Source organism: Cucurbita pepo, chromosome 14 (assembly GCF_057944985.1).
Source record: "Cucurbita pepo subsp. pepo isolate OVF chromosome 14, ASM5794498v1, whole genome shotgun sequence".
In the NCBI taxonomy this organism is placed as follows: Eukaryota; Viridiplantae; Streptophyta; class Magnoliopsida; order Cucurbitales; family Cucurbitaceae; genus Cucurbita; species Cucurbita pepo.
Window position 1 is genome coordinate 10075515 of NC_141811.1, and position 13533 is coordinate 10089047.

The 13533-nt window shown below is 37.0% G+C and overlaps 2 protein-coding genes across 2 annotated transcripts; one reads left to right on the forward strand and one right to left on the reverse strand.

Moving 5' to 3' along the window:
- The first annotated feature begins 4485 nt into the window (after window positions 1-4485).
- On the forward strand, window positions 4486-6008 carry LOC111810805 (pirin-like protein). The gene is made up of 5 exons (XM_023697606.2): window positions 4486-4646; window positions 4748-4797; window positions 4883-4950; window positions 5154-5320; window positions 5392-6008. Exons 1-5 carry the CDS (start codon window positions 4534-4536, stop codon window positions 5882-5884), a joined length of 891 nt encoding a protein of 296 aa, XP_023553374.2. The 5' UTR covers window positions 4486-4533; the 3' UTR covers window positions 5885-6008.
- Window positions 6009-8912: 2904 nt separating this feature from the next.
- On the reverse strand, window positions 8913-13106 carry LOC111810818 (chloroplastic import inner membrane translocase subunit TIM22-2). The gene is made up of 5 exons (XM_023697621.2): window positions 12861-13106; window positions 10864-10928; window positions 10644-10716; window positions 10514-10567; window positions 8913-9275 (listed from the first exon to the last, which is right to left on the reverse strand). Exons 1-5 carry the CDS (start codon window positions 13036-13038, stop codon window positions 9037-9039), a joined length of 609 nt encoding a protein of 202 aa, XP_023553389.1. The 5' UTR covers window positions 13039-13106; the 3' UTR covers window positions 8913-9036.
- Window positions 13107-13533: the final 427 nt, after the last annotated feature.

Below are 13533 nucleotides of genomic sequence, written 5' to 3' on the forward strand. Positions count from 1 at the left end.
AAAAAAAAAATAAGCGGAACCTGTGATGGAAAAAGAAGAGACCTAGCTACATTTAGGATACGACGATGCTTACATACTACAATTTCATTTTCTTGTGGAGTATAGACACAAATGTGCTGAAATTCAATGTCACAAGAAGTAAAAAATGGTTGGAAAGATAGGAACTCAACCTTATTGTCTGATCGTACTATCTTGATAGTAGTGTGAAATTGGGTTTGAATGAATTTAACAAAGTTCATTAACAAATGATGTACTTCTGATTTATGTTGCATAAGAAAAACTCAAGTGCATCGAGTAAAATCATAAAAATAGTAAGAAAAAAACACAAACCAAAATGGGTAGGAATTTTATGAGGTCCCCAAACATCGCAATGTAAGAATGTATTGTTATTGAGCTTCTTGGAAAAGACAACCTAGTTTGTTTTGCTAACAGATAAATACTACCGTCATGAGAAAAAGTAGCATTATTAAGATGCAATTGATTAGCTAAAAATTTAAAACGAGAAAATGAAGGATGATCTAAGCGTAAATGCAACAAATCAGATGACTGGGATACTTGATGAGCTAAAGATTTGATTGGAGATGAAGAAATATGATAGAGACCTCCGAATTGCTTACCCGAGCCAATCATCTTCTCTGTAGCAGTCTTGCATAACATAAGAATCAGGATAGAAGGTGTCACGAAATTTCAAGTTATTGGTAGGTTTGTTGATGAATATCAGACTTAAATTGAATGAACGCACCATGAAACATTGTTTAATTTAAGGTCAAGATTAAAGAAAACATTGTCGGTATGTGACACATGTGTTGTTCTCTACTAGAAAAATTTATTGTAGAAATTATTGCAGGCTTTGGTTCAGTCACAACAGAAGTTTTGGATATTATATGATTCGTAGCTCCACCATTGAGAATCCATAAATTAGAACTATTAGAGTTAATGGATAATGTAGATATTGGAAACAAACCGGCAGCATTAATGTAACTGTTAGAATTACGAGAAGGACAATGATTGAGTGCAGATAAGGCTTGTACTATTTGATGCAATTGCTCATAAGAAAAATTTGGAATGAAATTAAGTGACTATTATTCTGTATTCAACTGACAAGCATCAGCCATATTTACCGATGATCAATATCCATGATTGCTTTGTTGATTGACTTGTATTGCATTTCCAGATTTTTTTTTTTTTTTCGACATCGATCTTCTGTATGTCCTATGATTTGTCCTTGGTGAATTTTGAATATGTTGTCTTCTTCTGCACTGCTGCTGAGAAATTCTCAGTAGGTTCAGAAGTTACCTGACGTTGCCTCTCTTCTTGTACAAGTAATGAATAATCTTGCCTCACATTAGGTCATAAAGTCATCATCAATATGTTAGATCTCACCGTTTTACAAGACTCATTGAGAGCCCCATCAGTAGTTGCATCAACTTGTTTTCTTCTGATTGATCAACATGTACTTGGCGTTGATTACAGGTAAATGGTGTTTGATGCGCTTCCAATTCATCCCAGAGTGCTTCGAGCCTGGTGAAATATGCTGACAGTGTCATGGTTCCATGTGACATCATTGTTATCGACTTTTGTATCTAAAAAAGTGTTGGAGCATTCTTTTGTGAGAATTGATCGTGAAGATCAACCCACACTTGATGAGTTGTCTTGGCGTGCATAATACCTTCAACAATATCTACTTCAACTGAATGAGCAAACCAAGATAATATCATATTGTTGCACTAATTCTAGAGTTCAAATTCTTTTGAATTTTCATCTTGAGATGGTTCTTCAATTATATGATCAATGAAGCCAATTTTCTTTTTGGCAACAAAAACGTGCATAACTGATTACTCTAATATTGGTAATTTGTCTCAGAAGAAGTGAATGTCCTCGCTGATCAGAGTGATGAATGCAATAAGAATGTGTAAAATCAATATACGAAGTTTTGAAGTTGGATTTGGCTGATTCTGCCATTAAAAAAATAAAGAAAATTTTGATATTTAAGAACGCGAAGAAGAGTGCTCTGATACCATGTTAAGAGTGAGAAATAGAGGTGGAATTGAAAGTGTGATATTCATTCATGTTCACAACATTTAAATATGCTACAAGCTACCCACTAACTCCTAAAAATAAGAGAACTAACCCAACTCCTAAAAATAAGAGAAAAATATTACCAGCAAAAAAAAAAACAAAAAAACAAAAAAAAAAAAAAAAAAATCCTAAGTGAATATAGTTATATAAAAATATATTTCACAACTAATTATTATACAACAAAATATACTCCACAAATTAGTAGTATAAGTACCATCGGCTAGACCTAGGCCGGATAATGTAGCTTGTCGAGACAACTATGTGTCACTATCGTGTGTGGAAACAATCAATGGTCCCCTAAACAGGCTCGTTCTACTGTAAATTCACCATGAGAGGGGTGAGGGATGACTTAGATAGATTGAGTAGCTGACAGGCACATGAAGTCTCTCCATCATATATTGCATGTATAGCTTTTCTTATGGAATGGTCGCCAGTTAACCTTACACATATGTATTCAGATGAAATGTCATTTTGTCCTATGAGATGCAATAGGGTAGCGCCTCAAATCAAGATACTCAAAGTTCACTGTTGGGGCTATGTAAGAGTACTAAGCATGAGAATAAAAAGTTTGTTCACTCTTAAATGAGATTCGTCATTTAGGAGATTTGCAGCGCTAGTACCTAGTAAATAGCTTTCAGACCCCGATAGGGTCTATAACAGGTAAGAGAACCACTTGGAACCTCAAGATCTACTTAGAACCTTAGATAGCTAAGGAATTACGCTCGGATTTCTAGAACCTAGAGCAAGGCTCATGGATACTTAATAGGTTAAGGATATAATGAGAGCTTACAAGTAGGTTGCTTATTGAGTACTCTTTTCCCCTTTCTTTTTCAAGTGTTTGTAGGCTGTCAGTCGAGGTGGAGGAGCGTTTGAGAGCTATACAGTAACAAATAGGTAGTTTTGGAGAATCAATCCGTTTTTGTATTTCATTTTGTAACTGTATCTTAAACCTATTTCCCCTTTTGTAATAAATTTAAACAACACCGACTTGTAATAAGATTCGTTTTGTCACAGACCACCCTAACAACAAGACAAAACCTATTTCCACATATTACCTAATATGTTTTAGTTTCCATTTTGCATGAAACGACATGTCGCACAAGACAGCGAAAGGAGAAGAAGAAAATGGAAACTGTCACCGACATCATCATTTCTAATCATCTCATCATCATCAAGAAAACATACTATACATAATAAAATATTAAAATATTAAAATATTAAAAAATAAAATTTGTCGGACGGCTGTAGAAGTCGACACGTCGTTATGTGACAGTTATTTTCAATTATTTTAATATGGTTTGACGTTTTTATTCGCTTTCTGTATTTATTTAACGGTTTCTGTTGCATCATGCTTGCACATGACTGATGCAATAATGGGCCCAGGCCCAGGCCCACGAATTTTGTGATCCATAACCTCACTTCCACTGGCCCACTAATTCAAAAAAATCTTATTCATTTAAGTTAAAAAAATCATAACCTAGATTGAGTTGGGTTGGTCCGAGAGGATGATCAGCCACACTGCGAACAGCCCAACCCTTGGAACATACTACAATCCCAGGTGGCAAACAGTCAACATCGAGGTGCCAAACCTTCCTGTCAATGTGAGTTCTTGGGGAAGATCAGTCTGTTATCCTAGAGTAACTTTTATCCATTGAGCGACAACCCTTCCACTCGGCACCTTTGGATCACTAAGGCCAACTTTCGTCCCTGCTCGACAAGTGGGTCTTGCAGTCAAGCTCCCTTTTGCCTTTATCTATGATACATGCTATTATTAATAACTAAAATCTTATATAATTTAAATATTAAATATTCATCAGTTGCAAAAGTCAAATATTCTTAATTTTCATAATAATTAAACCTACTATGAAGTTGGGTTGGATTGTAATCCTATTTTTAGGTTGTTCGGGTTGATCAAACCAAAAGAATGTCAATAATTATTAAATAAGTTTGGGTTTATGTCTTTTTAAATAAATAAAAAGAGAAAAAAAAAAGTTACCAAACATGTTTCCTTTTTGAAGAAAAAAACAAAAATAAAATATTATCCATTCCACATTTTAAAAAATAATTTCATTATTTATTATATTATAATAGTTAAATAATAATTATTATTATTTAAATATTGTGTTTGGTAAGTTGTTAGAAGTAGGCAATTTCAAAAAACACAGACAACAATGAGCGATGGTGATTGGTAGAAATTGAACGGCGGAGATTGAAAGTTGAAAGTCATAGACGGTCGATGTAATCCGACCGTCACGCTGACATAGCTATAAATTATAAACAAAAAGAATGGCTGTTTTGTTCTCCCTCCTCCTCAAGCAATCTCTCTCTCTCTCTCCCTTTGACCTCTCCCAAAATTTATTATCATAAACAAATCTTCCATTTCTCTCTCTCTCTCTCTCTCTATAAATACATATCCCATTTCAACTCCAAACACCCACAAATTTCATATCAAATATGTCTCTACGAAGCTTTGTTGCACTCGAACGCCCTCGTCTTGTCGATCGAAAGCTCCTTACTCGACCTCAACATGAAGGCTTCGGTGCTGTCGTAAGAAGAAGCATCGGCAGGTACAAACGATTCAATTAGTGATTGAGTTGTGAGCTCTATTTGAGTTGTTCGAGTCACTCGTTCAATTAACCTAATCCTTTTTTTTTTTTTTTTTTTTAAGGTATGAGCTCAAATACTTTGATCCGTTCCTTGTTCTCGACGAGTTCTTTGGTACCCACTTCTCAAAATCTTTCGATTTGTATTGATTTATTTGTTCAAGAAATTAAGAGGAGGAAATTAAAATATGTTATTGCAGTGACTGCGCCAGCTGGTTTTCCTGATCATCCACATCGAGGATTTGAAACTGTCACCTACATGCTGCAGGTATTCATGGTCTTGATCTTATTCTCCCCGTTAGAAATTACGACTCTCTAGTATAATACTGTCTACTTTGAGTATAAGCTCTCGTGACTTTGCTTTTGGTTTTCCTAAAAGGCATCGTATCAATAGAGATAATATTCCTTATTTATAAACTCATGATCAATCTCGTAATTAGCTAAGACGTTTGTTTTGGAATTTGATTCAAGGGAGCAATGACACACGAAGATTTTCAAGGCCATAAAGGGACAATTGGAGCTGGCGACTTGCAATGGATGACTGCTGGGAAAGGCATTGTCCACTCTGAAATGCCTGCATCCCATGGCACCCAACATGGCTTACAACTTTGGATCAATCTCTCCTCCAAACACAAAATGTAACTTCAAATCCTTCGATTTCAATTCAAAAAACGTCAAATTTTCATAATAACCGTGTTTTTGTCAACAGGATAGAACCGAGGTATCAAGAAGTACATAACAACGACGTAGTGGAAGCTAAAAAAGACGGAGTAAAAGTGAGAGTGATAGCGGGAGAAGCCATGGGAAAACGATCCCCAATTTACACCAAGACTCCGACCATGTACTTGGATTTCACACTCGACCCAGGATCTCACATCGAGCAGCCGATCCCGGTGGGGTGGAACGCGTTCGTGTACGTGCTAGAAGGCGAGGACGGAGTGTTCGGGAGCATGAAATCGATGCCGATTGCATCACATCACATTGTTTTGTTAGGGAGTGGGGATGGATTGGAGGCTTGGAACAAGTCTTCCTCTGAAGCCCTAAGGTTTATATTGGTTGGGGGTGAGCCATTGAATGAGAGTGTTGTGCAAATGGGGCCATTTGTGATGAACACTGAAGAAGAGATTGACCAAACCATTGAGGATTTTGAGAATTGTACCAATGGGTTTGAGAGAGCAAAGCATTGGAGTTCACAAGCTTAAGATGTTGCTTGCCTCTTCTTTTGCTATTAATTTGTAAACCACATTATTATTTCTTTGTTATTTTAGATTCATATTATTAATACGTAATTCTACGCACAAATCGGATCTTAAATAGTTAATTAACTTGAATGCAGACGATCTTTTGTTCTCGGTGCAATCTCCATGATCTTGAATGTTGAAAAGCCTTTTTCGTACGTTCAGAAGTGTATCCTAAACCTACCCATTCGTGATTTTGTGTTTAGGTTAAGAATTCTCTGGACGTTCTTCCAAAAGCAGCTAAAAATGATGATTAATAGGAAAAATTTGAGTAGCATTGAGGCGCTCGTGGTAAGGAAGCATATTGCAGCGTTGACACGCTATGAACAAAAGTTTGCGTGCACGTGTGCACGTGTTTTTGTTTTGACGTAAGGGTTGCACTTAGTGTTGTCGTAGTGTTGAGGCACTCTTGACAACATCTCAATGTCATGTTCATGACCAATTTGGCTTGATGCATTTGTAGCGTCGAGATGAGATGACGATTCTCCCTTTAAGTCTTGAGCTTGATTTTCTCATTCTCTTTGTAACGGCTCAAACCCACCGTTAGTAGATATTGTCCTCTTCAGCCTTTTCCTTTCGGGTTTCCGGTCAAGGTTTTTAAAACGCGTTTGCTAGGAAGAGGTTTTCACACTTTTATAAATCGTGTTTCTTTCTCCTCCCAACCGACGTGGGATCTCACACTCTTTTACCTGATTTCTTCAGTAATTACCCGATATTGTCCTCTTCAGCCTTTTCTTTTTGGACTTCTGGTCAAGGTTTTTCAAACGCGTCTGTTAGGAAGAGGTTTCCACACTTTTATAAATGGTGTTTCTTTCTCCTCCCAACCGATGTGGGATCTCACACTCTTTTACCTGGTTTCTTCAGTAATTATCCAATTAGATGTAATGCCACTATGACTTTGTTTACCATCCTCGTATGTCTAAAATGACCGTTTAGATTTGCAAGTAGAAATATAGAATTAATTGCTTAAATTCTAAATGATGCTTTAAAATAAAGGTTAAATAGGAGGTGATACGTACACACATACTGACAATGTAATTCACTTAGCGTAATTGAATTACAACGTTATTATTAACATCTTTAAACTTGTAACAGTTAAAAAAACGATCGTAATAAATTCGCGTGGATTCTGAGACGAAACTTTTGCAAACTCAACTAATCACACGTCTTCAATTGAACCCCCATACCACGTCCACTTAGTGTAACAATTAAGTTTCCCCATTTGACTTCCATCCTCCCTATTTTCCACGAGAGAAATCATAGTAGATCCAATAACGGTTCTCGATCTATCTTATATTGTCCTAAGCGCTAGTTCGTCTTTTTCTATGATACATATTACCTCTGCAACTCATTCGTCCTCCATCTCCTTTTTTAATGTTGCCACATTGCTCTCAACAAATTTTTCTTGGACCAACAATCCCGGGACATGTGGCCCTTTTTCTCGCTATTGTAGCAAATACCTCTAAATCTTCGAGTTATTGTTGTCGTTCTTCTGAGCTCTCCCTGGTTGTGAAGTTTCTTGATGACTTCTTTCTTTATCACCATTTTTGTTGTTTCGACTTTCATTTGTGTAGAGTGCTCTTCTTCACCCTTTAATTTGATTTCTCCCCTTCGTTTAGTCATGGCTTCTTAAGAAGCTAACAAATTTTCAAACTTTAGAAGTGATGGTTGAGCGATTTCTCCCATTTGTTTAGTCTTGGCTTATAGACTAGCTAACAAATTTTCAAACTCTACAAGGGATGGTTGAGCATGCCACCCTTGTACAGCAATAACGAAACTTCTATATTCTGGTCGCAATACGTGGATAATGATTCTCTTCATTCGAGATTCTCCAATGGTGGACCTCAGGTCTAGTTCTCTTCATGTCTTGTCACGTTGTAAATTGACAACAACTCATTCTCCAAAAGTTGTAGCCCGTATCGTTTTTCTTTGAGAACAATATCACGAATGTGTCTCATGCTTTTTCGGTGTCTTGTCATCCCAAATGTGCTCTAACATCTCTTATCTGAGTGTGGTCTTCAAGGCAAACATTTTTTTGCCTACTTTGATTCTCCATTTGCGCAAGGTGTCATTAGGATCCTCCTCTGTCGTCGTAGTTTCACTCCCACCAACAATCTCCCAAAGGTCATGTCCTTGTAAATATGACATCATGCATGTTGCCCACATGTTGTAGTTGTTGTTGAGTTTCTTGATTCCTCCAACGATTTGAAAATCACCCATCCTGTTGGCAATACCTTAGTAATAACAAGCATTTTCAACACAAAACTTGCAAAGTCACGGACTACTCACGACACAAAAAAACTCACTCACTAATAATCTCAAGAAATCGTTTATGACGTGGAAGATCAAACAGAGCTTCAACCACATAACTTCCCAATCAAATTCGTCATAACACTCATAATAATCAACTTTACGAAGATCCCATGGTATTCTGAAAGTTTGCAGCATTGGTCCTGATAACCCCCAATTTATTACCTTTTCTCCAAAAATAATGCCTACTCCCTCAACTAGCTCTAAAAAAAATTATTCTTAACTATTTGTCCACCTAAAACATTGAACATAAAATTAGATTAATAGAAAAAAATTAGTGGAATATTTTGTTCTAAATGGTTTTAAAATATTTAAAGCTTTTTAAAAAGGAAACTTGTTAAGTATTTTTAAATTAAATTTAAAATTAAATATTTTTCCTTCTAAATGCATCATTACTTTCCATGTTTCAAGGAAAAGACAAACTGCACTCGGGACTGTACACAGCTGAAGAACACCAGATGTTGTCGTTTTTTTTATCTACAAAGAATGAAAGCTGGATCACCACAAAAATGTTTGGCAGTTCCTTAAAATCTTATTTTAAAATTTTTTAAATTCAATTTTTTAAAATCTAATTAATATTTTTTTAAAAAAAAAAAAATTAAAATTTAAAGAACAAGAGGCATTTACGAACAAGATAACAAGCATTGCTCCAAATCAACTATCTATAAAAGTCCACAGAAGCAAAAAGAAAAACCAGTCACTTTCCAACTCAAATTGCAACAAGTAATCTCTTTCAAACATTAGCTACAAATTGCCATTAACATGGCTGTTCTGCAAAACATGTTAAAAGAATGCTGGATTACGTCTTACCAGCTCGTTCTCCTCTTCTCCAACGACTTGCAGAATGCAGAAAACGCACCTTTAAGTTCAGCTGGAAGCGCAATCTGAAGGGGCAAAACCAAGGGAGGACGATTCCTCTCCATATCGCTTCTCTTTCTCGAGAACACGGGATGAGCTAATGCTGGCTGCTGCTTGTTAAGGCCTTCAAGTATAAAGGAAAAAGCTCCAAAAGTGAGGCAATTCTGGAGAAGAGCCTGTGGGGCGCCTGCAGATTAAGAGCTTATATTTACATACACGAGTTCTAAGTAGCAGTCATATATGTCTCAACTTCTTTATATCAAAGCAACATTTGTGTAATGGAAGTGGACATCGACATGCAATAGACAGGTCCGAGCAAACAAGCCGAATTACAAGTCCAATTGGAACGGTACGCTCAATGAATTAAAATATACAAAGACGCCAGATACCCCCCCGAAACGTAATCCAGGTCCAAGCAAACAAGCCGAAATACAAGTCCAATTGGTACGGTACGCTCAATGAATTAAAATATACAAAGACGCCAGATACCCCCCCCCCCCCCCCCCCCCGAAACGTAATCCAAGTCCAAGCAAACAAGCCGAAATACAAGTCCAATTGGTACGGTACGCTCAATGAATTAAAATATACAAAGACGCCAGATACCCCCCCGAAACGTAATCCAGGTCCAAGCAAACAAGCCGAAATACAAGTCCAATTGGTACGGTACGCTCAATGAATTAAAATATACAAAGACGCCAGATACCCCCCCCCCCCCCCCCCCCCCCAAAAAAAACGTAATCCAGGTCCAAGCAAACAAGCCGAAATACAAGTCCAATTGGTACGGTACGCTCTATGAATTAAAATATACAAAGACGCCAGATACCCCCCCGAAACGTAATCCAGGTCCAAGCAAACAAGCCGAAATACAAGTCCAATTGGTACGGTACGCTCAATGAATTAAAATATACAAAGACGCCAGATACCCCCCCGAAACGTAATCCAGGTCCAAGCAAACAAGCCGAAATACAAGTCCAATTGGTACGGTACGCTCAATGAATTAAAATATACAAAGACGCCAGATACCCCCCGAAACGTAATCCAGGTCCAAGCAAACAAGCCGAAATACAAGTCCAATTGGTACGGTACGCTCAATGAATTAAAATATACAAAGACGCCAGATACCCCCCGAAACGTAATCCAGGTCCAAGCAAACAAGCCAAAATACAAGTCCAATTGGTACAGTACGCTCAATGAATTAAAATATACAAAGACACCAGATACCCCCCAAAACGTAATCCTGGTCTAAGCAAACAAGCAGAAATACAGTTGAATTGGTACGCTCAATGAATTAAAATATACAAAGATGCCAGATACCCCCCCGAAACGTAATCCAGTAATCATGAGGTTTCTTATTTTTTTTTTCACTAAGTGAAGCCAAGGAAAAATTACAGAATGAAGAAAAATGCCAGTTGAAAAGGCTAATACCTGGAAAACTTAGAGCTAGACCAGTGCAGCATCCAGCTACCCCCGCATTAATAACTACAAAATTCGTTAGCTTCATTAGAAAGGGATTCATATGGCTAAACAATGACATTTCCAAAGTGAAGAAACTCACTATCATCCTTTCCTCTCAGCCTCTTTAACATGCAAACGACCAAGCTGTGTACCCCAGACAAAACTGCAAATGTCTGATTCATAAATCAAGTTACAAAAGATCAGTGAACAAAATAGGACATTCAAATCTTTAGGGCCAGAAACCAGTTATGAAATTTATTCAGTGAGAAGAACTCCATTAATCCTTTTCAATCAATAAAAATATACTCGACAAATCACACCTTCGCACTAGATCCAGCGTCTGCAAATGATCCTTTAAAGCCCTTCTTCTTAAACAATCCTGAACCTAAGGGACACTCAAAATGCATTCAATTTTAATTGTCTCAAAGCAATATTGTAAGTAAAGGAACTGTAATGTATAACGTGAAAAAAAGGAAGAAAAAAAAACAGCCCCCATTTTTTACTATAGTAAGTTCGTTATAAATGGTAGTTAATTTAGTCAACTATATTAGAAATCCGTGGTTACAAATTCTATATTTATATGAAGAGTATACTGGTTTAAGTATATAATAAAAAGATTTCGTCCCTTCAGATACAATGACATGATCTTGTATCAGTGCAGAGGACGGTTTTTTAGTGCATGTCAACTTCTGAAGCATGTAATTCTTTTTCATGAGTTGCAATGGAATTAAACTATGCACAATACCTATACTGGCTTGTTAGTGTAGCCAATGATGCCATATCATTACGTGCTTCAAAAATCGGGAATGTTCCTTCCAAGAGCATGGCTATACTAGAAAAGCTGTAAACTAAATTCATATCATGATTTTTCCAATGCGACTCAATGATACACATGTTAACAATCGGGCTACAATTGATTCAGGCTTTTTTCACAGGTTATAAAAGAGAAGCAGTAACAACTTGTCCGTTAAGTGATCAATTCAGAGCCCCTTGCTCTCTTAGTTTGGATGGGTCCTTAACAGAAGTCAGAACTTGAGTTTTTTAGTAGTCTACCGTCTAGTATTGCATAATGTTTACTATGGGTCCCAGAGCTGACACGTTTTAAAAACCTTGAGAGGAAGCCCGAAATTAAAAGCCCAAAGAGTACAATATTTGCTAGCAGTAGGCTTGGGCTGTTACAAATGGTATTAGAGCCAGACACCAAGTAGTGTGTCAGTGAGGACACTGGACCTCGAAGGGGGGTGGATTGTGAGATCCCACATCGATTGAAGAGGGGAACGAGTGCCAGCGAGGACGCTAGGCCTTGAAGAGAGGTGGATTGTGAGATCTCACAACGACTGGAGAGGAGAACGAAGCATTCTTTATAAGGGTGTGGAAACCTCTCCCTAACAAACGAATTTTAAAAACCTTGAGGGAAAGCTCGATAGGGAAAGCCCAAAGAAGACAAATATCTGCTAGCGGTGGGCTTGGGTCGTTACATGTACATTGATTTCATTATTTTAAACCCATCATTGTCAAAGATACTACTGATTCAGTCAAACTTTTGCTTCATGGTCAGTTTCAGCGTAAAGATCTTGGCTCTGTCCGTTAGTTTCTCAGCTTGAAGTTGTCAAGTCTCAGCATGGAGTCTTCCTTTCTTCTAGGAAACTATTGTCTGCAACTGTGTGAGAACATTGACTTCCTTGACTAACTTTTTTTTCTTTTTTTTTCTTTTCTTCGATTCAACAACACATTGGGGTAGGGGTTCAAACCTATGACCTTTTAAACAAAGATATATGTTTGGATCAGTTGAGTTAGGCTAAAGTTGGTAACTCTAAGCAATAGCAATAGAAATTGAAGTTAGCCCTTTTGAGGGTTGATGATTCTTCTCCTTGTCGTTCTCTTACCAACTACAATATCTACAGATTTGGTACCAAATATATGTTTCCCACTTCAATGTCTTAGTGCTAGTCCAATGACAACATATCTAATGGTTGTTCTTAATAGCTTTTGTGGATGTTGATTACCACGTGCATCAATACTCATTGGAAGCCCAATCATGCTCTTGCTAATGCTACTTCGTGACATTCATGTTTCTGGTTCTCTTCCTGTTTTCGTGCTCTGATTTTTGGAATCAGTTTCAACTTGCTGATACGTTTTGTAAGGATTACCAATGAATGGAATCGGGTTATTCTATAATCATCCCAATTTCAACAACAACTGAGCCCCTTGTCTATATCTAAAAATCCGATACCTCAGAGAACAGCGTAATCAAACATATAAAGCCAAAACAAAAATGAAACATTCTTGACAGGGAGGGAGGGAGGGAGAGAGATACCGTAGCCGAAAATGGAGCCCATGAAGGCTCCAGCAGCGGAGTCACCGGCAAACCTGAAAAAACAAAGAGCAGGGCCACCAAAAGAGGGGGAAACAACGGCGGCAGAAGAATTAGGGCTGTCTGATGGATTGGTATCAAGCTCAGCGTCAGATGACTCGTCCTTCGAAGAATCCGCCATGGCCGCAATTCTCTATCTTCCCTCCCTCTCTGCTCTGCTAAACCCTTTCCCAATCTCTTAATCTCCCGAATGCAAAAGTTCCCAACCTTTTTTTTTTTTTTCTGCACACCAATCTAAACGCAGCTGCACGACGTCGTTTCGATTTTTTTTTTTTTTTTTTTTTTCTTTAATTGGAGATATATCCAAATGTATTTTCATGTCCAAATTTTCATTTTATGAAAATATCAATTTCGATGAGTATTTAAATAAATAAATAAATATAAAAAATTCATAAAAATTATTTAAATTAACAAATAAACATTTCACAATTATTAAATAAATTTAAAAATTTTATTATTAATACTTCATTTACATTAATAATATTTTCTATAAAAAAATATTGATTTACTTTTTACGCCGGTGTCGACACCGATGAATAGATATTAAAATGTCCAATAATTATTCCAATTAATTAACTTTCATTTGAAGAATTATTACAAAAGAAAAAAAAAATCT